At 33.3% G+C, this 22,747-nt stretch overlaps 5 protein-coding genes across 10 annotated transcripts; 3 read left to right on the top strand and 2 right to left on the bottom strand.

The window, feature by feature from the left end:
• Nucleotides 1–409: 409 nt before the first annotated feature.
• Nucleotides 410–3,198, top strand: LOC103867415 (transcription factor bHLH53). Of its 2 annotated transcripts, XM_033291326.1 has the most exons (3): nucleotides 410–2,002; nucleotides 2,181–2,863; nucleotides 2,946–3,198. In XM_033291326.1, exons 2-3 carry the CDS (start codon nucleotides 2,195–2,197, stop codon nucleotides 3,141–3,143), a joined length of 867 nt encoding a protein of 288 aa, XP_033147217.1. In that variant the 5' UTR covers nucleotides 410–2,002; nucleotides 2,181–2,194; the 3' UTR covers nucleotides 3,144–3,198. The 2 variants fall into 2 exon arrangements, with proteins under 2 accessions (XP_033147217.1, XP_009143737.2); XM_009145489.3 differs by having other exon boundaries at nucleotides 410–2,863.
• A 741-nt stretch (nucleotides 3,199–3,939) lies between these two features.
• LOC103867414 (probable WRKY transcription factor 35) lies at nucleotides 3,940–14,325 on the bottom strand. Its single transcript, XM_009145488.3, has 3 exons — nucleotides 7,598–14,325; nucleotides 6,671–6,811; nucleotides 3,940–6,061 (listed from the first exon to the last, which is right to left on the bottom strand). The coding sequence occupies exons 1-3, from the start codon at nucleotides 8,128–8,130 to the stop codon at nucleotides 5,497–5,499; spliced, it is 1,239 nt and encodes a 412-aa protein (XP_009143736.1). The 5' UTR covers nucleotides 8,131–14,325; the 3' UTR covers nucleotides 3,940–5,496.
• Nucleotides 14,326–14,555: 230 nt separating this feature from the next.
• LOC103867413 (putative UDP-arabinose 4-epimerase 2) lies at nucleotides 14,556–17,649 on the bottom strand. Of its 2 annotated transcripts, none has more exons than XM_033291323.1 (10): nucleotides 17,416–17,649; nucleotides 17,110–17,217; nucleotides 16,826–16,950; nucleotides 16,616–16,729; nucleotides 16,430–16,537; nucleotides 16,012–16,103; nucleotides 15,690–15,926; nucleotides 15,469–15,598; nucleotides 15,240–15,384; nucleotides 14,556–15,154 (listed from the first exon to the last, which is right to left on the bottom strand). In XM_033291323.1, exons 2-10 carry the CDS (start codon nucleotides 17,177–17,179, stop codon nucleotides 14,895–14,897), a joined length of 1,281 nt encoding a protein of 426 aa, XP_033147214.1. In that variant the 5' UTR covers nucleotides 17,180–17,217; nucleotides 17,416–17,649; the 3' UTR covers nucleotides 14,556–14,894. The 2 variants fall into 2 exon arrangements, with proteins under 2 accessions (XP_033147214.1, XP_009143734.1); XM_009145486.3 differs by having other exon boundaries at nucleotides 17,119–17,217.
• Nucleotides 17,650–19,297: 1,648 nt separating this feature from the next.
• Nucleotides 19,298–21,022, top strand: LOC103867412 (protein PHOTOSYSTEM I ASSEMBLY 2, chloroplastic). 4 transcript variants are annotated; one of them, XM_009145483.3, is made up of 6 exons: nucleotides 19,299–19,445; nucleotides 19,522–19,625; nucleotides 20,086–20,251; nucleotides 20,380–20,472; nucleotides 20,560–20,720; nucleotides 20,801–21,022. In XM_009145483.3, the coding sequence occupies exons 1-5, from the start codon at nucleotides 19,379–19,381 to the stop codon at nucleotides 20,688–20,690; spliced, it is 561 nt and encodes a 186-aa protein (XP_009143731.1). In that variant the 5' UTR covers nucleotides 19,299–19,378; the 3' UTR covers nucleotides 20,691–20,720; nucleotides 20,801–21,022. The 4 variants fall into 4 exon arrangements, with proteins under 4 accessions (XP_033147218.1, XP_009143731.1, XP_009143732.1 ...); XM_009145484.3 differs by having other exon boundaries at nucleotides 20,560–20,694; nucleotides 20,801–21,005; XM_033291327.1 differs by having other exon boundaries at nucleotides 19,298–19,445; nucleotides 20,086–20,239; nucleotides 20,560–20,990.
• Nucleotides 21,023–22,098: 1,076 nt separating this feature from the next.
• Nucleotides 22,099–22,653, top strand: LOC103867410 (formin-2). The gene has a single exon (XM_009145481.3). The coding sequence runs from the start codon at nucleotides 22,158–22,160 to the stop codon at nucleotides 22,464–22,466; it is 309 nt and encodes a 102-aa protein (XP_009143729.1). The 5' UTR covers nucleotides 22,099–22,157; the 3' UTR covers nucleotides 22,467–22,653.
• Nucleotides 22,654–22,747: the final 94 nt, after the last annotated feature.

Genomic DNA, 22,747 nt, shown 5'->3' with positions numbered 1-22,747 from the left:
TCATTTGGAAACAGTAATATTGATACTATACTTTAATAAATATTATTTTCACCACACAAATTAATGGTAATGAACTAAGGTTTAATTAATGTTTAATTGAATCTAATTATTTTCCGGTCATTGAGCTATTAGATTGAGGGTCTGACTGGTTCAAACGTAGCGTTGCGGTTACAGAAGTTTGCGGATGCGGGTGGTTATGATTATTAGCGGGTTTAAGAGATTTGTACGACTGGTTATGCGGTCAGAAATCGGTGTGTTTGCGGGATACTTATGACTGGTTAACTACCAAATACAACAACAGTTAAATAATAAATTAATAATATTTATATTTTATACAATTATAAAAATATCAAAAATCATAATATTATAATAAATATAAAAATTATATTTAGAAAGTTATAGTATAAATTTTTTAAAATAATAGAAAATATTTTTATTTAAATTTTTTATAATATTAGTTAAAATACAATAGATATATTTTAGTATTTTTATAATTCCAATTTAATTTTTTATTGAATAATTTTATTTTTGTATTTATATTGTTTTAAGAAAAAAGAAAAAAAGTATCCTCCCGCAACCGTCCGCAACCGCAAACGCTCGCAACCGCAAACGCTAGCTGAAACCATCTTTTGAGTTTATGAGATTTGGAGCGGTTCAAAGGGGTTTGAGCGATTGTTGCAAAACGCCAACAACCGCTAGCAACTGCAAAAGCTGCGTTTGCGGGTGGTAGCGGAGAAACCAGTCATATCGTGACTGTAGATAACTATGTCATTTTTTAATTTATTTTAAAATATAATTATAAATATATTAATATTAAAAATAAAAGAAAATCCCATGTTTAAAAACATAGTAAAATTTTAAAATTCAAATTATTTATTTTTCATTTCACATAAAATATAATTTAAACCAATTTTATAACAAATTAAATTTTAAATTTTAAAAACAATAATTTAAACAAAATTAGATTATATGTCAATCACCCATAAGTTCTCCCATAATTTCAACTTGCAGGCTCTGGTTTTAGCAGTTTTTGCGGGTTATCAAGTTTTTAATTGATGAATATTTTTCAAACACAAACCGGATTCAAAAATAAAAACAACAAATGACATATAAATTTTATAATACATGAACAAATACTTAAATTTAACATAAAATTACTTATTTTTAAATCTTTGGTTAAAACCCGAGTAAATATTTCAAATATCTCCAGTATTTGAAGTATTTTGGATTACCGTTGCCGCTTTAATGGGTTTTTGTACAAAACTCTGGAGCCACAAACTTATTTTAAATTATGATTATAGTTTTCCGGTTGTATCTAAAACTAAATTTCTTGAAATAATACAGAAAAATTGAAACAAAAAATATACCCGTCCTTTAAAGGACGGGTCAAAATCTAGTTAAGGATTAAAAATTAAACGAGAGGATGCAGTTATTGAGTGAGGAGTAACCGTAAGCAGAGTAAATATAAATTGATACACGTTAACTATAAATGCCGGCCAAAAATAACTTAAAAAGTGTCTGTTACTCTTATAGTAAGATATGGTTCCAAACCATACTTCCATACTAAAAATAACGCTGCCAAAATTATAGTAAGATATGTTGTTTTTCTATTCTATGAAAATTATTATATTTCAAATGTCTAATTTTCATATTTGTTTTTTTGGATCAACTTTCATACGTTTGTATTGGCACTTATTTACGGGTCTGGCAATTTTCAAACCAAAACAAATTAATGCGTCAATTAGTGTTTTTTGCTGAATTTTGGCAATGACTCTAAATTTAAAATAATTTTAATTATTCCCTTATAATTAGGAAGGTCGTTTCAAAAAAAAAAAAAACTAAAACCAAGAGTAACCTCTCCTTTATTTCCGCTCTAAAACCCTAAACCCTTTTCTTTCTCATATAAATGCCTACGAGACAGTTAAGTAAACAACTTACAACATTGAAGTCTACTTGAATTAGAACAAAGACACGACATTATCCACTATAACCAAATCTCCAGGTCTTCGATTCTCTCAGATATCCTCTCTTGTCTTTTCTTTTTTATGTCTACTTTATTATTCTTTTAGATACAATCTTTTAGCTCGTTACTAGTTATTAAAGCTTAATTAGCTTAATAATCATCTTTTTAAAACTATTGTAACTCCTTCCTGATTGCTTCACCTTCTTCTTTTCTACAGGTTTCATCTTTTCAATGTCATCAATGGATTGTTTAAGCCACTTCTTTGACTGGGATCAACCTATCCAGCTCCAGGATTGCTTCATTCCCGATGTGGATATAACTATCCTCGAAACCGACAATTTCTTCTTCCAATCTCAACCGCAACTGCAGTTTCAACAGCCATTGTTTCAAGAAGAAGCTCCTTTAGAGCTAACTGACTTGGACTATTTCTGCGACCAGTTTCTTCCTCCCCAAGAAACCTGTCTGCCTTACCCTAAAAGTGAAATCTTCAACGAAACACACGACCTAGATTCGTTCCTCCCCGCGCCAAAACTCCAGAAACTGGTTAACTCAAGCTACCATTGTAACCCTAATTTCTTTAACTATTACCAAGAACTTGATTTAGCTCCAGAACCTTCCATCTTCCCGGAGTTTCGAGTTCCAGATTTCCCCTTAGAGTTCAAGGTAGACCGAGGAGATGAAGACCGCAGTCACGGCACCAAGAAACCAACGCTTTCATCTCAGAGCATCGCAGCTCGGGAGAGAAGGAGAAGAATTGCGGAAAAGACTCACGAGCTCACGAAACTCATCCCAGGTGGTCAGAAACTCAACACAGCCGAGATGTTCCAGGCCGCCGCTAAGTATGTCAAGTTCTTGCAAAGCCAAGTTGGGATTCTCCAAATGATGCAGACCGCAAAGAAGGTAATAACAGACTTCAAAACAACATTATGGATTAATTTGAACTATAATCATGTTTTCTAACAAGATGTTTGTTAATTTGTAGACGCATACGTCTGATGTGGAAATAGAAACTCGTGTTTTGCTTGGATCACAAGCAATCCAGGAGAAGCTATCAACGGATGAAGTATGTTTGGTTCCGTGTGAAATGGTTCGGGATCTAGCAAGTGAAGAATCCATTTGGAGAAACCCTATGATTTTTCGAGAGATCAACAAGTTACTGTCTACAAATCTGGCTAACTAGTTTTAATGTCTCAATGCCCAAAATGCGTCTGTTCTTGCTTATTTGTGTCGTTAGTTTATGTTTTGTATTGTTCACTAGTGGCTAATCGTCCTGGTTAATCTCCTCTTAACTAGGAACTAATACTTTGTTTGTATTAGTCTTATGTATTAGCTAACGTCTAGTTGTCAATGTATCAGCTATCGTGTGACATTCTAGTTAATGTATGTCGCATGTTGGTTGAACTTTTACATTAACAAATGTTGGGGCTTTATTGCTTTGTGTTGTGGGTCTTGCAAATTTAAAGCCCGGAACAATCGGATTAAACCACTCTCCAATCCGCGATCCAAAGGGGCCGTTGAGTGATTAATGCCTTGGTTTTTGGGGGTTTGCCAGTTTAGTTTTTTTATAATTTATCATGGTTTTAATTACTGTAAATTGGTACTTTCTTTACATGTGTTGGCTAGAACTTTTTAAGAAAACAGCCGTAAGATACAAAAAAACACAAACTTATGGAAAAAGTCAATTTTGATGTGCATATGTTCGATGGAGGAATCTATCGTTACTGTCTCATACAAAAATCATTGTGACATATGAATAAAAATATAATCAATATTGACATACACCAATCTTCTCCTACAGTCATACTCCTTTCATCGCTATAATTTTGGGTAACATGGTTAATTATATATATTGAAGAGATTAGTTTTGTAATTATTAGCAAACTATCATTATCACCGGCTTATTCTTCTTTTTTTGGATTTAAGGTTATGACGAATCTAGTCTATAACGCTTTTCGGATGGGACTTAACCCACTATACTTTAATCATATTCTTACCTTTGAAATATAAATTCAAAAAATTCCCATAATTATGCCCAAAATATAGAAAAGGTAAACATTTTCACTAATCTAAAAGAAGGTAACGCCAAATAGTACCATCCATAAGCCAAGTTTCCCACTAAATCTTCATCCAAATCCACACTGGCCTCTCATTCTCAATGTCCGATCGTGAGAGAATAAAAACCATAGAAAAGTAAATATTATGATAATTAAACGTGTAATATTCGACTGTTCTTTTCTCTCAGCAAATCGAGTACTTGTGATGCAACTTTTCTTTCTATCAATCAGAGTCCGATGGATTTGACAAAACTTAAGGTCACTATTTCCAGAATAATTTTGATCACAAGTTGAGATCTCACACACACTCTCATAATCCTTTCACTCTAACGGTGATTAACATTCAAATAATTATTCGAATTAAATAAAGTATGTCTTACAGAAGTAAAAAAAAAGCTAGTTTTTCCCTTGATCAAACTCCAATAATTATTAGATGGCCTTTATGTGTAATAAGACGGTACTTAAATGATGCAGTTGTTTCCCCCCCCCCCCCCCCCGAACCAGTCACAGACTCACAAGGCAGAATGAATAAAAAACACATTATTATATCAATTTGTCATAAACAAATTATTATATCAATTTGTTAAAAACACACTATTATATTAAACTATTATAACTATTATTACGGGATTCTCATTTATATCGGCCCGTAGGAAAAGCCATGAAACTAGGGTTTTCTTCCTGCCTTCCAAGATCATCCACATGCATGGTCAGTATTATTCTCACCATCATGACCAGTTTTCGTAAACTAGTATATACACATATTATATGAGATTGGACAACTCTAATCATCATGACGACATAACTCTATTCCCATACATCCAAATATATGAAAGAAATCTGAATCAGAATGTTCAATCCGTATATATATAAATATATCATTTACTGTATTTGATTTAGAGTAAATGGGTTACAAGTGATAAACAAGTAAATGGGTACATGACCCCAAAATACATTTATCGTCTTCATAAGAAGATCATAAGTGATCACCTCTTTGAATATATTGTAACTAGCTCGAATGACTTGTATCGAAAGTCAATTTTGAGGTTTTCTTATTACGATTTCTATAAGAAATTATGTACTGATTACCTTTTTTGGAGCAACTATGTACTGATTACCATGCATTGATGTTTCGAATGAATAATATATAATTTTTCACAAGCTTTATAATCAGTCTGGATTATGGTATGTGTCTTCATGTTGAAAAATAATATATATAGTTTTGATAATTTTAAATTTTTCAAAAGCATTTATAAAAGAAGAAAGGCACATGGAACTCATAAAACCAATGAAATTTTGTTTTTGACTATAGGAGATGGATCCCACCATTAAAAAATTGTATGGTAAATGAAGAGATTACCCTCATCGACTACAGATGCCTGTGATGTACACCAGGGCTAATATATGCATTTAGCTCAACCGAATTACACGAAATTCATGAAAAATTCATTTCTACATATGTATACATTATACGAATTTTTATAACGACCTTGAGGAGTCGTCGTCAAAGAAATCGCTAAAAACGTCGGGAATCGTCGTTTTGTTCTCTAGGTTACCTCCACCTGAGAATCCTTGAGAGAGTAACATAGTTAAAGAATCTTCCTCTAGCTCGTCAAGATCGGCGAAGAAACCCTCCGGCTGATGTTGAAATTCCGGTCTATAGGTATTGTCAGGATCATTATCGAACTCCATTTTGTTCTGACGCTCCTCAACGTCCTCCTCCTTAACAGCCGCAGCCACATAAGGAGAAGGAGGGGTGGAGGAGGAGGCCAAGTGGGACTTATTGGGTTCGTCTTTGTTTTGAGAGACTCTGGATGAGGAAGAGGTAGTTGCCGTTGCGATTGAAGTTAAGGATTTGGAAGAAGGGTTTGAAGAGGAGGAGATAGAAGAACGAGTAGAGCCAGCGAGAGCGTTGCGTTGAGTGGGCCATGGATGGTTATGCTCAGATGTATAAGTAATGACTAACATGTTTGGATCGGTGCGGCTACGTTCCACTTGTTTCCTAGCTGGACAACCTTTCGAGCTGCTACATCTGTAGTAACCCCTGAGGAAAAAATGTTTAAGCATTCAATTATCTATCAAAGACTTGATTAGCCATAGTGTAATTAATATGTATAAGGATTTTGTTTTTGCTTGACAAAGTTTATATGTTATATACATATGTCTGTGTGTGTGAGTGTGTGTGAGTACGTAGCCTTTCCTTGAGAAAAATCACTTTTCCAATTAAACATGCATGCGCAACACACAATTAATCGCAGAATAGCACAACATTTAAACGATATCCTAGCTTTTTTTAAGGAATATTATGATTATAAGATATGTTAACATCAAATTTCACAATAAGGAAATTAAAGGCTTATGTGCGCCGAAAAAGATGGATGTACTTTATACTTTATATGCTAATGATTGCACCTGCAGTATTGCTTGTCAAAGGAAAGCAAAGTTGCAGATTAATGTGAATTTATTCTCTCAAGAAAATTCACTTTCAGTATAACATATCTACGTTTTTGTTGAAAAAATTGTGAGATGACAATTAATGTGTATCCAGGGACATAGGTTTTTTTTGGACAAAATCAGGGACATAGGTTTATAATTCTTATATATAGAGAGAGAGAGGTACATGAATATGTAAATATTGTATATATATATGTACCTAGGATAAGGAGAACCTTTGATTGGTTTTTGACCGTACTTACGCCAAGCCCACAGATCAGACGGAACTACTTCCCCACTGGACCGGCTGTTTATGGCGGCTGGAGCCGGTATGCACACCACTTTCTTTCCCTGCCCCTTCCTGCATTTGTCATCAATATATATCATATACAGTCTAGACTTAATTTGACCCATGTGAATATACTTGCATACATGTTAGCTGTAATTTAAAAAGTAATTTTGTGATCAATGTTATAGCGTGCGGCATAATGAGTCCCATTTGAGATGTGATGGAAGCGTAGCTAATGTTCATGGTCTACACTCCATAAATATAGACTCCTGCTCATACCCTTTTAAGTTTGAAAGTAAATATAAATATATGTTAACAAACTTATAAAAGAAAAGTGATGATCGTTTGAAAGATAAAGGAAAATAAGAAGTTATAACAACAAAAGCCAACTAATGAATTTTTTTAAAGATGAAATAAAAGAGACATATACATAAACAAAATGAAGCCCTAGCTAGTTCAGTTGGCCTCTCATGGTTTCATCTGAACTCTTAGAAAGGTGGAGAAGAAATAGTATGAAATAGCAATCACGAACTTAAAAAAAAAATACAATAGATAAATAACGTTGTAATGAATAAATAGCGTTTTATTATTATTCACTATATTTGCTGACTCATGTGCAGTATATAGATCAGATTATTTTTCAAGAGAGATAAAAAAAACATGAAACTTTGGTGATTAGCACAATCAAGTTTTCAAATATGAAAATGGTACTTAATTGATAAAAATCTTGAAAGAGAAAAAAAATTAATCACATGGTGTCATTATATTTTTATCATGAACCTAGCATTAAATGATCTCGTTTAATCAAGAAACACAAATGATAATTAAATCATGGAGATCGGATTGTAATAAATTCACCTCTTCTTTATGCCAAGATTCCGAGGGGAAGAAGAGATCTGAATCTGCGAAGAAGATGACGTGTTGTTACTATTATCGACCATTGAACAGTTTCTTGGACTGTTAGTGCTGACAACGTTGATCATTCCCCACGGCGAAGCTGCTGCGACGGCGGAGGAGACGGCCATAGCTGGGGAACTACACTTGGAGGCATCCTGGATGATGTTGCTTTGTGAGATCTGGATTCTTGGGAAGACACTGCATTTACTCTTGATGTGATCATCCTCAGAAACCTCTGGAAAGACTTCGAAGCTGTTGTTGCTTTTGTTAGCCGTGAGGTTGAAGAGAGGATCTGCCATGCTTACGAACGGGTCGCCGAAGGGATTTATCTGACAACTAGCGACGGAGGGGACATCTGAAATCGGTGGCGGAGACAAACTGCTCGGAGATGGCCCAGTAGATGATGAAACGTGTCCTGACCCGATACCTCGTACAACGTCTGTTAGGTCTCCTTGGAAGTTGTCCATGTCTAAAGATGCAGAGACGCTGCACATAACATGTATGTATAATCCGTTTGTGTGTGCTTATATATATGTATATATGATATATATACACAACGAAAATAGCAAATTAAAAAAGAATGGGAAAAGAATGGTTGCTAATCAGTGATGTTGGATTATTCTCCTGGGAAATTTTTGTAATTTTCTTGGAAAAAGTAGGAGAATAAAAAGTAGAATGGCTGATGAAACGAGAGTAAGAGACGCTGACTTTTCAGAATGTAAACATCTTCGACCACTTCTTCATGTTAAAGAAAGAGGAAGATCAGATTTGTACCCTCTTTATATAATGAACAAATTATAACAATATACATATTCGAGGGTGATGAAGGATATAAGTAACTTTATATTAATATAGAGAGTCATGGATCGAGATATATACGGCCAAGTCTTGTACTTTTAATTAGATAATCTTATTAGTTAATTATCGAGTTCACCATTAAGTTTTTGACCTTGAGTATAAAAAGTGGCTTTGTAGTTTGTATTATCTTCTTTCGGCCATGCCGTGTTACAATAAATATCTCACTAGAGTATAAGAGAACCTCCTATCGGAATTCTACCCATTGGAATCCTGAACACATATATATATATATATATATAATTATTGGGTCCATGGTTTTGTGGAAAAACCAATTTAAAGTTATTTAAAAAAGAAAATAGATTGAATTTTCTATAAAATTAGACCCCACAATTATATGTACATATATAATATATACATATATATATATACGTATGTTTAGGATTCCAAATTTCATTGAAGATGCTCTAAATACTCGACCAAAGCATCAATAAATCAGATGTGTAATATGTTACTGTATTAGTTACATGACTGGTATGGTATTTGCTAGTTAAGCAAGTAAACAAAAAAAGTCTTACAATCACATTTATTGATGTAGATATGTATAATAAAATCATATTGTGAAAGAACATAATGAGATGCTGCACTTGTAAAAAACAAGTGATTCTGAAGTAAAGAGATCGGCAAACAGCCGCATTTCTCGGAGTACGTTTCATCATCATCCAATGCCACTAGGACACGTAAACATTCTAAAATGCATTTTACAATTGCTTTGAATTCCAAAAATTCTATTTGTCTATGATCAATTTTAATTTATTTGTTCGAATTTGTTACACTCATATAAGTTTTTTTCTCTAGAAAATGAATGGTATAAGAGTTCGTTTTATGAAAATATTATCTGCCACTTTGTCATGGGAATGATTATAATTGATATCATATGCTAACTTTTGCCTAACTGTTTTTTTAAGAAACTTCTTTTATTTTCTTGTGTGTTTCTTTCAACCCACCTGTATTAAAAAAATGTTTTTACACTTTTGGTGGGAATCCAAACATTGTAAATAGTATTTTTCAACTTGAATTGAATTCAAGTACCACTAGTTACATCTACAACTCATTTACCAGTAGGCCAATTCAACTTTGATTTCAACCCACCTATATTTGTAGTTATTGACTTCCATCTTCAGACTTCAACGATTATATAACGTCAAAAGAATTTATCCTTAACAGATATTATCGTCCTCGTTGTATGACCAGAAAAGTCTACGTTTAAGTCAACGGTTGTTGACTTTTGGCTTTCGTAAAAATGTTGGCAAAGAAAAGTAACAACAAACCCCAGAAAATAGACCAATAACTAAATTACTTTCAAAATTAAAATCTGGATGCGTTTACTATATAGTGCAGAAGGTTATAAATGGGTTAACTAATCAAAAAGAAAGCACTAGCTGCCATATTATATCACAGCAAGAAAGACGAAAGACGTGGAGGAATTCGTTATGTCAGAAAATTCTGACTATAATTCTAAGTAAACAACAAAATTTAATTTATATAGTTACTACCTTACAATCTAATATGTTACTGTGACAAAAGTATAATAGTAACCAATATGGTTACTGAATGATTGTGTAGTAAAACAAAAGCGACGTGTAATGACATTCACGTTTGGTGAAAAGTGTGATATATTTAGAAGTCGTAAATTAGAAAAATATTAATTGTATATATGAGTATTAGTTAGGTCATTTTGATTGGTAACGTAATCCTTTTATAAAGTCCGATAAAGTTCAACGTTTATATAGACTGAATTATGATAATTAAGAAATTAAATAACAAATCAACTAGAGTGGTAAGAGTTCAAAAAAAAAAATCAACTGGAGTGGTAGAGATTAGATAGGAATATTGGATCAATGGTGATCGGTGCGTGGATGCACATATTATTTTGGATTTATAATCACGTAACATCTAAAACTTCATTGCTCATGTTAGCCTCTCCCTCTACTTTCTTGTCACTCTCCCTTATCTTAATGACACAACACTAACTCCTCTCGCTTCGCTCCTCCACGTATATGTGGACACCTTCCTCCGTTGCGGTAAGTCTTTTCCCACATTTTCGACTAAATTCTTCTACTTCCATGGATGTTTCTGAGTCTCATAAGACCATGTTGATTCTTGAATGCTACATAATCCTCAGATTATCTAAAAAGTGGCCGGTCATCGATGTTGTATTTTACTATGGTAAAGTATAGAATATATCATTTATACTTAACATTTTATATGTGCAATCATCAGTCGGAAAATGTTTAGCAGTGTATACTTTTAATATGGTAAAGTATAGACTTCAGGGGACGAAAAATGTGGTATACACATGAAGTCTGCATAATCTCAGGTTTACTTGAGCCAAATTGATCGGGTGCAGTATTTACTCCAACAATAAATCTCCACTCCACACAGGACCACGGATACTTGTTATATATGGATCATAGATGAATGAGTATATGATTAAACCAAGAAAAGAAAAAATTAAAAATCAATTATTATATTGATACTATTTGTTACTATTGGATACGAAAGAACTGCGGAATTATATACGAATACATAATTTATAATCTATACAAATCTCAGTTGGTTTCTTAAAAAAAAAAAAAAAAAAAAAACTCAGTTGGTGTTGTGTTGTATAGGTTAGGCTGTAGACTAAATTAAAATCAGTGCCAACTAATTTATACGTTTGCCGTTATCTCATTCTAGATTTGCCATATTGTCGTCAACTGTTTATATGCCACCTTTTTCATATATTTATATATTATTTACACCAGTTTTTTAAAATACCATAGGCTTTTTGGTGGATCGCATATATACGAATTTCCTTGTATGATACTAATTAAAAAGGCTAAAGAATGAGAGTTAGATCATGGGTAATAAATTCCTCACATGGTATTAGCATGTGTTCTTATTCATGTTGGAAATAACTAAACTAATTTTATATTTATAATTTAAATTCATAATTGTTACTATTGGAATTGATGCGCATCCTACAATCTCACCTACTTGGTTATTTTTCTGTTGGCTAGGTGGTTGACAACAAACATTTTTTGTATAAATCAAACAGAGGAGTTTTCAAACTAGCAGCTAGAATTGTATTGGTAAAATTAAAATAAGGCATTTCTCAGCCGTTTAGGATATAATAAGACATAAATTGTTTGTATATAAGTGGAGAAAAATAAAATAAATATATATATATATATATATATATATATATATATATATATATATATATATATATATATATATATATATATATATATATATTCAAGTTCCTCTCGATGTCAAAGAAAAGAACAGAAACATACGTCCCTCTTAATCATTAGATGTTGAGAATAAAAGTTGTATAAACCGCACCATATATCATGTATATATATTCGATAAAATAAGTATTGATGTCATAGTTCAAAAAAAAAAATTGATGTCAGCGGGTAACAAATTAGCATTACAAAATAATTATACTGTAAATGTCAGTTTAATAAATGCGAACTGAATCGATATTTAATACGAAAACTAGGAATAGGATGGGATAGAAAATATTAGTGATGAGCACAAACGTGGAGCGAAGTGTTTGTCATGAAGCCGACCAATTTATTCACATTCCAATTCTAGGCAATTCGTTAGTTTATCGGGTTTTTTTAAGGAAGAAAATGTTAATTTCGTTTTATTGGGGGAGTAAATAATTGACCTTTTAAGTTTATTTTCTATAATCAGGTAAATTTTATTTTCTACATGAAGCATGTGAAAATATATATCTTATATGTATACGCAGTTTTCTGATTTCCGGACCCGTTGCTTTCGCTATATATGAATCCAACTATATAGAACAACAATCACTACCCATATGAAGCAGGCCATCTTCTCTAGTGGCAAGCAGATTCAGTTTATTATGTAACGATAGGGACTCATGTATTGTTTATTTCAGTAAATAGACTAGACGGTGCAATAAAGAAAAATAAGCATGCCTCCCTCGTTCTACGGTGACGCATGTTGAAAGGATTCAATAATTATAAATTTATAATATTAGTAACTAATAATGAAAACAAAATAATACTAAATTACTGTAAATTATTGACAAAGAAAGATAAACATAGAATTTGGTTGGTAACCACGAAAACATGTGTCTTTATATCTGAAATATTTGTTTACTTGATTTAATATTTACATATAAGCAGTTTTAACCAACTGTGTCATTGTTTTTCAATGTTACGAATTGATATTCTGTATTTTCCAGAATTTAAAATTTCACAAAAGGTAACAGTTTTTAATAATAATCCTAACCTAGAAAACAATACGTATAGCTGGAATACAAATAAATAAAAATAGTATTGTAGTAAATAAAAATGTTTTTTATGAAATAAAAACAAAACTGAAAGAGCCTGCTCCAAGAAGATACAATTACATTACATCTAAAAGGTGCACATAATTACAATCTATGACTAACGAAAGTTGGTAACACATCATCTTATAGTATTCTAATACAGCCAAAAGTCTAAAAGTATTACATTGAGAATTGCAAGATGGTCGCATAACTAGAGTTTTACGTAAACATATTTTTGTGATACTTATAAAATTGATTTGTGTTATTGGGCAGTGTAGCGCGTGGACGTCTTCGCACATGAGGGACTTTACGTAAAATCGACCATGCCCTTTAAGTGCTCCCCAAGTTCACAGAAAAAACAATAGTCATGACCCTCTTTTATGTATATATACTAGTTGATAATCCGCATGCGCGGAGTAAATTTTAGTTACAAACGATGGCTTCATGTTAACTTCGTTCTTTCTAGAGCAATTATATCATATCATAAGTCCAAATAGTGTTACCTGTTGTAAACATATACTATAATGATGATGCATATCGAACCAAGGTATTGATAAACTGGTTTCGTAAAAGCTCAATTAATTAAGCATTGTTAGTTCCTACTCATATGATTTTATTAATATTTTTATATTTTTTGTAACAAAAAATTAAACTATTAATCAAAATTTTCAGTGTGATATTTTTTATTTTTTTAAGTAATTTATAATCGTTTTAAAAAATTCAATACAAATTTAAAAATTAAAATATTCAGGCCGCAATACCTTTTTAGTTAAATTTTGAAATTAACATATATGGTATATAGTTTAATTTAAGTGATATTAAATATATATATATATATAATTTGATATCTATTGAATGATACTTCATATTCATATGATTTTATGATCATTTGTATATTTTTATAACAAAAAAATAAAGCCACTGTTCACCAATTTTTCATACTTTTAACAATTTAGTAATTTATAGTCGTTTAAAAAATTAAAATATATCATATAAGAAAAAAATCTAGATTTTTATTATATGGTTAATGTGATTTTTTATTTTTTAATGATATAAATTAAACAAAAATGATGGAGGATACAAAAACTATTATCATATATTTATTATTCAAAATCATTAATTGTCATATATATGTTAATCTTCGTAGATTTTGTTTAAGGAAAAAATGAAGAATATCTTTTCATGCACTACTAATCAATATGGTAGTTAATTTAATAAAAAATAGTATAATCTACATTTAGATAGACCAACATATTTTCTAAAAATTTGAGAATCATTATCATAATGATAATACAATGATAATACGTGTCTACACTCAATAGTTATAATGTTTAAGGATTAATATATATGAGATATACATCTAAGTCATGCAAATTTTGTTATATAGGCATAGTTCGTTCAACCAGCTGTAGTACTACACTAATTCAATCATGTGGGAGATGATTTCAAGTAGTGATTATTATATATGCTTAAAAATGTTCAAGTTTCTGATCGAGACATAGGCAGTCCAAAGATCATATCATTAAAATATAGGCCCACTGTAAAAAGAAAACTGATTTGTTATTTTCCCGTGAGGCCCAAATCAAATATATCGACTGTGCAATTTAAAAAATGTGGTTGTTATGTATAAAAATTTGTAACTTAAAGGGTTACAAACGTTTTGTCACAAAAAGAAAAATTAGTCAAAAAAAAAAAAATTAAGGGGTTACAATTTAATTAAACCGTATTATTCCTTGATCTTGAATAGCAAAGCAGTTTGATGTATGCAAATGAAATGAGTAACTTTGATGAAGCTGAAACGCACTGAACAAGGTAACTAAACATACGATCAACCTCAACCACAATAATATATTTGAGAGGTAATCATTAAAAACAGGTGCAAACGTTGCATGAGTTGCTGCTCCTAGTATTAACCTAAAACCATTATTCCACAATACAAAATCTCTATATGGATATAAATACTATAATACCTACTAATAAGTAAGAACACATCATCTTCTTCTACTCCCTTCACTACCATCTAGAACCAAGACTCTAATCTCTAGCCATATCATCTACCAGTGAAAGGAGTCCTAGAAGATCAATCACCACAGACCAAACAGAGAAAGGTCAGTAAGCAGAGAACAAGGAGGTAGAAGAAAAAGAAGAAGATTCATAGCCATTGCGGTGAAGCTTTTGCCATCTCCATGCAGTCTCCAAACTCTCTTTAAGATTTGTGTGCTTAGCTGTCCAGTTCAGCTCCTCTTTAATCTTTCTTGGATCGCTGTAAACCTCTGCGTAATCTCCTGCTCGTCTCTCCAAGTAATCGACCTTTATATCAACCCCTGTCGCCTTCTTGCACGCTTCCACAAACTCCTTCACCGAGCTACCTGCTCATACAACCACATTCTCAAAAAATTAGCATCACTTTATTTTCATATAATCTTTGCTGAGACTGAGAGACCACTTGCATACCTTTCCCGGTACCAACATTAAAGATTCCAACTCTGCTAGGTTTCGCCTTTTCAAGAGCTTTAACATGAGCATCAACAAGGTCTGTTACATCTATGTAGTCACGTACACAAGTCCCATCAAGGGTCTTGTAGTCTGTTCCTTTAATCTACGGACAAAAACATAAAATAAACATCTACCAAAATTGTATGTAATGAAACTGATGATACAAAGCAAAGGGAGTGTTAATAACCTGTAGACCAGGAATGATGCCACGTGCAGCATCAAAGCAAGCACCAGAAATCCTTCCATGCTCTCTGAGTTCTGGTCTTGGAGCTTCACCAAGTCTTCCCTCAGGATCAGACCCAATCACATTGAAGTATCTAAAAGGAAAACAAGAAAGTCAGCTTCAGGGGAAGAGTTAACGAGCACATAACCTACACACACACACACAACAAAGACTCAACCACCAACCTGAGGATCATGACAGCCATATTGGAGTTTTTGGAGAAGTCCAAGATGATATCTTCTGCCATCTTCTTAGCCTTTCCATAAGGATTAATAGGAACCTGAGGAGTTTCCTCTGTTATTGGCATCTTCTCAGGCTCTCCATAAGTAGCACATGTGCTCGAATATATCAAAGTCTTCACACCATGAGCAGCCATCGTCTCTAGAACCACTAATGTGTTTGATGTGATGTTGTGGTAATACCTGAAAATGAACATAACACCAGCTACTATACATGCATCCATTTAGATAGTAAATGTAAAATCTCTTTTGATGATAATATACTCACTTGAGAGGAAACTGTGTGCTTTCCCCAACATAAGCAACAGCTGCGAAATGCATCACAGCGTCAAATGCATTCTCTGAGAATATTCTGTTAACCTGAATAAACTTGTTAAAGAAAACAAAAAACTTTCTACTTCCTCCTTATGTTTTAGAGTTATGCAAATAGATTAAGAAAAATTTATTTATTTTTACATTTTCTACACAAAACATCAAAATTATTCATCTAACCTCAAATCAACCAATAACAAAATAGTTTTCATAAAATAAATGGTCAAACAACATAAAAATGTAATAAATTTTATATTATAAATTGAAAACTTTATCTAATTTGAACAATTTTGTTTTTTAAAAACGTAAAGTATTAAAGACGGAGAGAGTATTAATTTTCAGGGGATTATATCTAGAATTAGAATCAAGGATACAGCATGTGGATCTCCAAGATCAGCGTAAATGAACTGAAGCCTTCCAGGTTCAGGAAACAGCTGCTGAAGTATCTTGACTGCACCGAGGTTGCCACGTGATAGATTGTCCTGCCAATGAAGAATGATGAAACACTGAGCACAAGAGCATAGGTTTAAGTAAAAGCAATGAAGATATATAATATATACCACGATGGTTACACGGTATGAATCTTTGAGAAGGCGTAAAGCTGCGTGTGATCCGATGTATCCTGCACCACCAGTGACTAGAACGTGGGTGACTCCAGGCTCATGTTGAGAGAACTGAAAGATGGAGAAAACATACAAACCACTCAAGAACATTTTTGACTAGTAAAAAATGAGAGATTGTATCAAGAACATTATGAGAAGTAATAATACCACGCTTGGGGTATCGAAAGTTGGAGACTGCTTGAGCACTAGAATGCACATTGCTGTTAGGGAAATAACCAAAACAATCTTCCCCGTGTAATCATTGTTCTTCTTCTGGTCTGCGTAATCTAATCCTACACTCCATAAACCACCAAGATGTGTGAATTTTTGAATCCAAAAGTTAAGAAAAGATTCTGGAGCTAGCAACCTCTCATTCAACTTATCAACTAATGATGAGAAAGATAAGCTAAAAAAGATTCAAAAGAATGAAAGCATTAGTACTGTGTGTCCACCTCTCTCACCTTCAAAAGACATGGATCTGTTCTGCCTGCCTTGGATTCTTGCTCTACCAAGATTCAGCATTTTTGATTCCGAAAGCAAAAGGTTTTTTTTTAGTTCAGCTGCAAATGTCGGTCATTAAAAATGATAATAATATATAAAAACGACATGCGCGTACAATCACACCGACACAAAGACTAAGAGAGAGACTTCCTAATGAAACAGACAAAATGTTGACGAGCAAGCAAGCAACCGTGAAACGGTTCTTCACAACTCCAAAACCAATAAGACACACAAGAGAGAAAGAGAGATGAACATACTTGATAGAGAGAGAGAGATAAAGACTTGAATTTTTTTTTGTGGGTTTTCTTTAGAAAGGTGAGGTGATGTTAGTAGTAATGGCGCCTTTACGGTGAAAGCGAGCCAAGGGAACACATGACAAGAGATGTAATAATTTAATTCAAAATTGATTTAACTTTATTTTGATAGAAGAGAACAGGGGGGAGCGAATGAGGTTGCAACAGATATAATAAGAGACGCGGTGATTGGAACACGGAAGCTCCGGCAGCTGTGAGAACCGACAAACACGGTTGCTGATTTGTCGGCAAAAAGTTTCTACGTGGTTTTCACTCTATGGCCAACACTTTACTACCAGTTTGACCAAACTTTTTATTATACTACTACAGTACAACATTTTTGAAAACAAATGTAATCAATCTAATTATTTTTAATTAGAACAATAACATGGGAGAGTTTACATCTTTCGTTATGTATACTTTTGGATTTCTTCTCGGTCATAACTTTTGTTTTAACATCTGATTTCTATCATAACTATAACGTTCACTTTGATTGCCACCTTATGATATGGATTTTTTTTGGTATGTAACTGGTTTAACGACTGATTACCTAAACAATTGTTTTGACTCTTGCTTCCATGAAAACATCTTTTTTTAGCTCAACATCAACTTTTATTAACCTCTTAATTATCCATATAAAGGTTTATCAACCTCCACTAGAACCACTACAGATTTTAACCACAATGGCATACAGTATAACCTGGGAACATTGAATAGTATGTTGTGCAACATACTCTTGTAATAGGTTTGCAATGATTAACTGCAATTTTAAGTGGTGATAGTCTAGTGGTGATTTTTTAGACACAGTGTTTACACATATCAGTTATGGATTCGATTTTTTCTAATAATTATATTATCATTATTTGGCCGGTAAGGATGTCAACTAGGCGGGTTGTCCATGGGCGGTCCGTGTTCAAATTATTATGGGTTAATATGGACACACTCATAGTAGACCAAATTTTAAAAGGATAAGACCATCTGAATATTGGACATCCCAAATAGCTAAAATATATAGGTTTAGGAAATTAAGAAAAAAATTACAATTTTACTTTGTCTTACCAAAATAATAAAATCGAGTTTTCGCCAAAAGCAAAAAATCGTAATTCCGTAAAAATTGCATTTTCTCCGTGAAAACCATAAAATCGTGTTTTCTCGCTAAAACCGCAAAATCACAATTTCCCGTTAAAATTACCTTTTCTCAGTCAAAACCGCAAAACCATGTTTTTCTGCAATCGAAAATCATATTTTTTCATCAAAATCACAAAAATCTCAAAATAAAATTTCTCGTCAAAAATTCAAACTACAAAACAATAAAGTTTAAGTCTATAATAATATATATATGAATTTTAGTATACTTCCATCTTTGACAATAAAAATTAGGTTATTTGTACTAAATGGGCATTTGGACCCCGTGACAATCCAACTAGTCATGGTTCTTTTTGGATATAATCTTATTTGGATATGGTCCTATTTAGGTGTCGACCAAAATTGTCCAGCAAAAAGACATTCTCAAATGTCCGAATCCGCCTATTTGATATTTTTATTGGCAAGTTTGGATTTGGACTTCGGCCTAAGTATATGGTAGATCGTAACAGACGATTAGTTCAAACTCGGATTATATGTTATGGTACGCTTTCGGAACTCTCAGCAGTAAGTGATTTATAAAAAGAAAGAAAAAAGAAGAGTTTTGGTTTCACTTGATTTATAAAAAGAAAGAAAAAAGAAGAGTTTTGGTTTCACTTTCACATAACGTTCCTATGTTTGGGCTTGTTTTTTAATTGGGCTTTTGTTTTTGAAGAAATCATGTAATCCCGCTGGACCCATATATTTCAAATAAAATCCATGAAAGTATCTCTCACATTCACATCCTATAAGATAGTTAAAGGGTGTCTGGTCCGCCAGTTAAATTCATGACCGCATACCGAAAATGGAAGCATCATCTCATCTCTTTGCACTTCACTCGCGTCTTCTTCATACACCTTCTCCGTTGTTCTGTAACATCCTCTCTCCATAGCTCCCTAACTCAATTTCTGACATTGTTGACATTATTATCCTCGTGTTTCATTATAGTCGCACCAAACCGGAATCGAGTTCGTATTCGGGCCAAATCATGTCCGGAGGAGAATCAGAGCTTCGACTTGGATTCTTCCTCGGATACTACCAACAAAACCCAGGTTTAATAAATCGATAAACTACTACCCTTCTTCTTCCTGCAATATCATTCTTGCTGGTACTCTGTTCCTGAGGTAACTGAATATTCAGTTCTCTGTTTTTATAAAAAAAAGTTCGTATCTTTATCTTTATCTTCCAAGCTTTCAGTGTCAGCTGCAAAAGTTTTCAATTGATTGTTTCGACTCATCGGAGCTTTTTTTTGGTTATATGTCTTTGCTTAAAACATTTTTACTCTGTTTTTAATTTATCTGATTCATTACCAGTAAGCAAATAAACAAGTAGGTAGTTAAACTTACAATCATCATCTAGATGATCTGGTTCACATCCACTAGCTATGCTATTGGCGCTTATACTGTTTCTTAAAATCTGTCTAACTTGTAGCTGAGATAATCTTTAGTTATGCTAACATTTGGATTTGCTCAGTAAGTAAATTCTCAGAGTTTTTAGCTGGCTTGACTGCAGGGGGATGAAAAATCGATGTCACGGAGACAGTGGATGACGACATGTGTTTGCTTATCTCCAGCTTTGATTACCAATGCTTACACATTTGTCTCTGTACAAACCGCAGCCGCTTTAGACAAGAAACCAGGAGTTTGCCGTAACTGTCAGGGCATTGGTGCTGTTCTTTGTAAGCCAACACTTCTTCCCCTTTTGTTGTTATTATGCTTTAGTTTCTAAAACAAACATGAAGTTTTATAGCTATATATGATGATTACTCTGTTTCGTGTAAGATGACATCTTGCTATGTTTGTTTAGGTGATATGTGTGGGGGTACAGGAAAATGGAAAGCTCTCAACCGAAAACGAGCCAAAGATGTTTATGAGTTTACTGAATGTCCTAACTGCTACGGTTTGTCTTCTCTTTCCTTATGTATTTCCTTAGTGTAGTTTTGGTTTGGTTTACCTGATTAATTTGGTGGCTCCTATTTACAAACAGGTCGAGGCAAGCTTGTTTGTCCAGTCTGTTTGGGCACAGGTTTACCGAACAACAAAGGCCTTCTCAGAAGGCCTGGTGCTCGTGAGCTACTCGACAAGATGTACAATGGTCGGCTTCTCCCCAATTCGTGAGCAGGTTTAGGGTCCTTTACATCTCCAAATGTACAGTATTGGTTCCTTTACTAGTTTAAGGCTTGACACGCTTCTCTCCCTGATCCTTCTATCTCTTGTAACTCTCGCAGATTGTTATTGCACATCTGACTTTAAGCACAGAGCCAATATACATGATTATAGAAAGCTATAGAAGGATGTGATTCAAGAAGATGTTTTGTAATGATATTAGCTTTTGGGCTGTACATTCTTATAAACCTATAAGTTCTCTTCAATAAACCTATGTAAACTCATAAGTCATAACCTAACGCCTCAGCGGTAGAAATTAGTTTCAAACCAAAAACCATGATAGATTCTTGTGGGGTAAAAATGGGATTAACTAACATCATAATCCCAAAACCAAACCAATCTTCATTGGCCTTCATGCATCTTAGACACCAGTCTCTCAAGTGTAATCATGAGCGAGATCAACCTTATTACAAGATATAAAGAGAAGTTAGTATAAAAATACGTAGGAAATGCAGTGCTATCTACACGCAATTTGTAAGACTACCAAACTACATCAGTACTTGAAACAATTCATGCAACAACTCTAGTTAAAACAGTTCAGCACATATGCATAGCCATGAAAATTTACAACACTTGTTTATGCCTTATAGACCTTTGTATTCATGTCTTTCTTGGCCTTGGTTACTTGCGGCATTTAGGTCTTGTCATGCATATATACTTATTTCCTTTAGTCTCTCATCGACTCACACTTAAGAAGCTAGCCTTGTTGGCTTTATACAATCACACTTTCTCTTTATTCCTCATTACACTTGACACACATTTACTATCACACAACATTCAACAATACTTGCCGTGTTTTTTTTTGAAACACTTTTTTAACTTTTTTTGAAACACATACTTGCCGTGTTTAAAATTGAAAAAAAAAAACTAAAAGAAAATAGCCATAAGTAATTGTTTACAAAAGGATTTCAGATGACAAAAAAAAAATAATAATAAGATAGTGAAATGTAAATGCTAAAGAGTGATATGTAATTAGACGAATTCAATGAGCTCTAACCAACCTGCATGGGAGACACATGTTCATGCGCATGCCTCTATATTTATCAGATTTAATTAGTCAATTTTCATCTTTCTCTTTTTCTTCAACCAATTATCCTGTTAAATGACTTTCTTACTGGAAAGTATGCAACAGCCAACATGCGATACACATGCACTGTAGTTGTTAAATCAGTCAACCTAGTTTTGAATGGTACACATATTTGGCACCAATTAATTGTATTTATGTGTGTGGTTTAATTTTGTCAATAAAATTACTGCAATTTACAATATGCAGGTACATGGTTGGTAAAACATACTGAACGATTTTAAAATAAATTAAAAGTACGTTAAGTTGTGTGAAAAAGTCCTATATATACTCATACTAAATATCTGCTATTGCAACAGAAAGAAGCATACAAGGAAAAAAAAACACATAAACAAATGACTTCAGTGACCACTTTAGCCCTAACACTAGTTCTGATATTCCACCTCACGCCGGAAATAACCGAAGCTCGCCATCTCAATGATCAGAAGCCTTCAGATGAAATGAAATACCTCTTTCCACCTGGGTTGCCCTTCACCGGCGTTCCTCCGTTACCGTCACTTTTTCCTCCTTTCCCTGGAAACGTTCCACGTTTTCCGTTTCCATTACCGTCACAGTCATCACCTCCGGCACCACTTGGTCCACTTCCCGGTTTTCCTGGCGTTGCCTTTCCTCCCCTGCCATTCCCGACGCCGCCACCTGAGTGATTCTATAGGTTAACGCTGCCGCTATTATGATAATTATCCCGTTGGAATAAACTATGTACGTGTAACGTACATGGTACTATGGATCATAATCATGTGTACTCGATGATATAAAAATATTAGTGTTTTATGAAAGTTATTAGTGTAACACAATGTTGATCTATATAATAAATAAATAATTCGACTTGAGTTCCTAGCAAAGGAAATTTTCCCCTCGATCTCTCTTACTCTTTCGTACTCTCATGTCCATGAAGTTTACGAGTTCTAGTCAGTGATGTGAAAAC

Source organism: Brassica rapa, chromosome A05 (assembly GCF_000309985.2).
Source record: "Brassica rapa cultivar Chiifu-401-42 chromosome A05, CAAS_Brap_v3.01, whole genome shotgun sequence".
Taxonomy (NCBI): Eukaryota; Viridiplantae; Streptophyta; class Magnoliopsida; order Brassicales; family Brassicaceae; genus Brassica; species Brassica rapa.
This window is presented reverse-complemented; position numbering and strand designations above follow the sequence as displayed.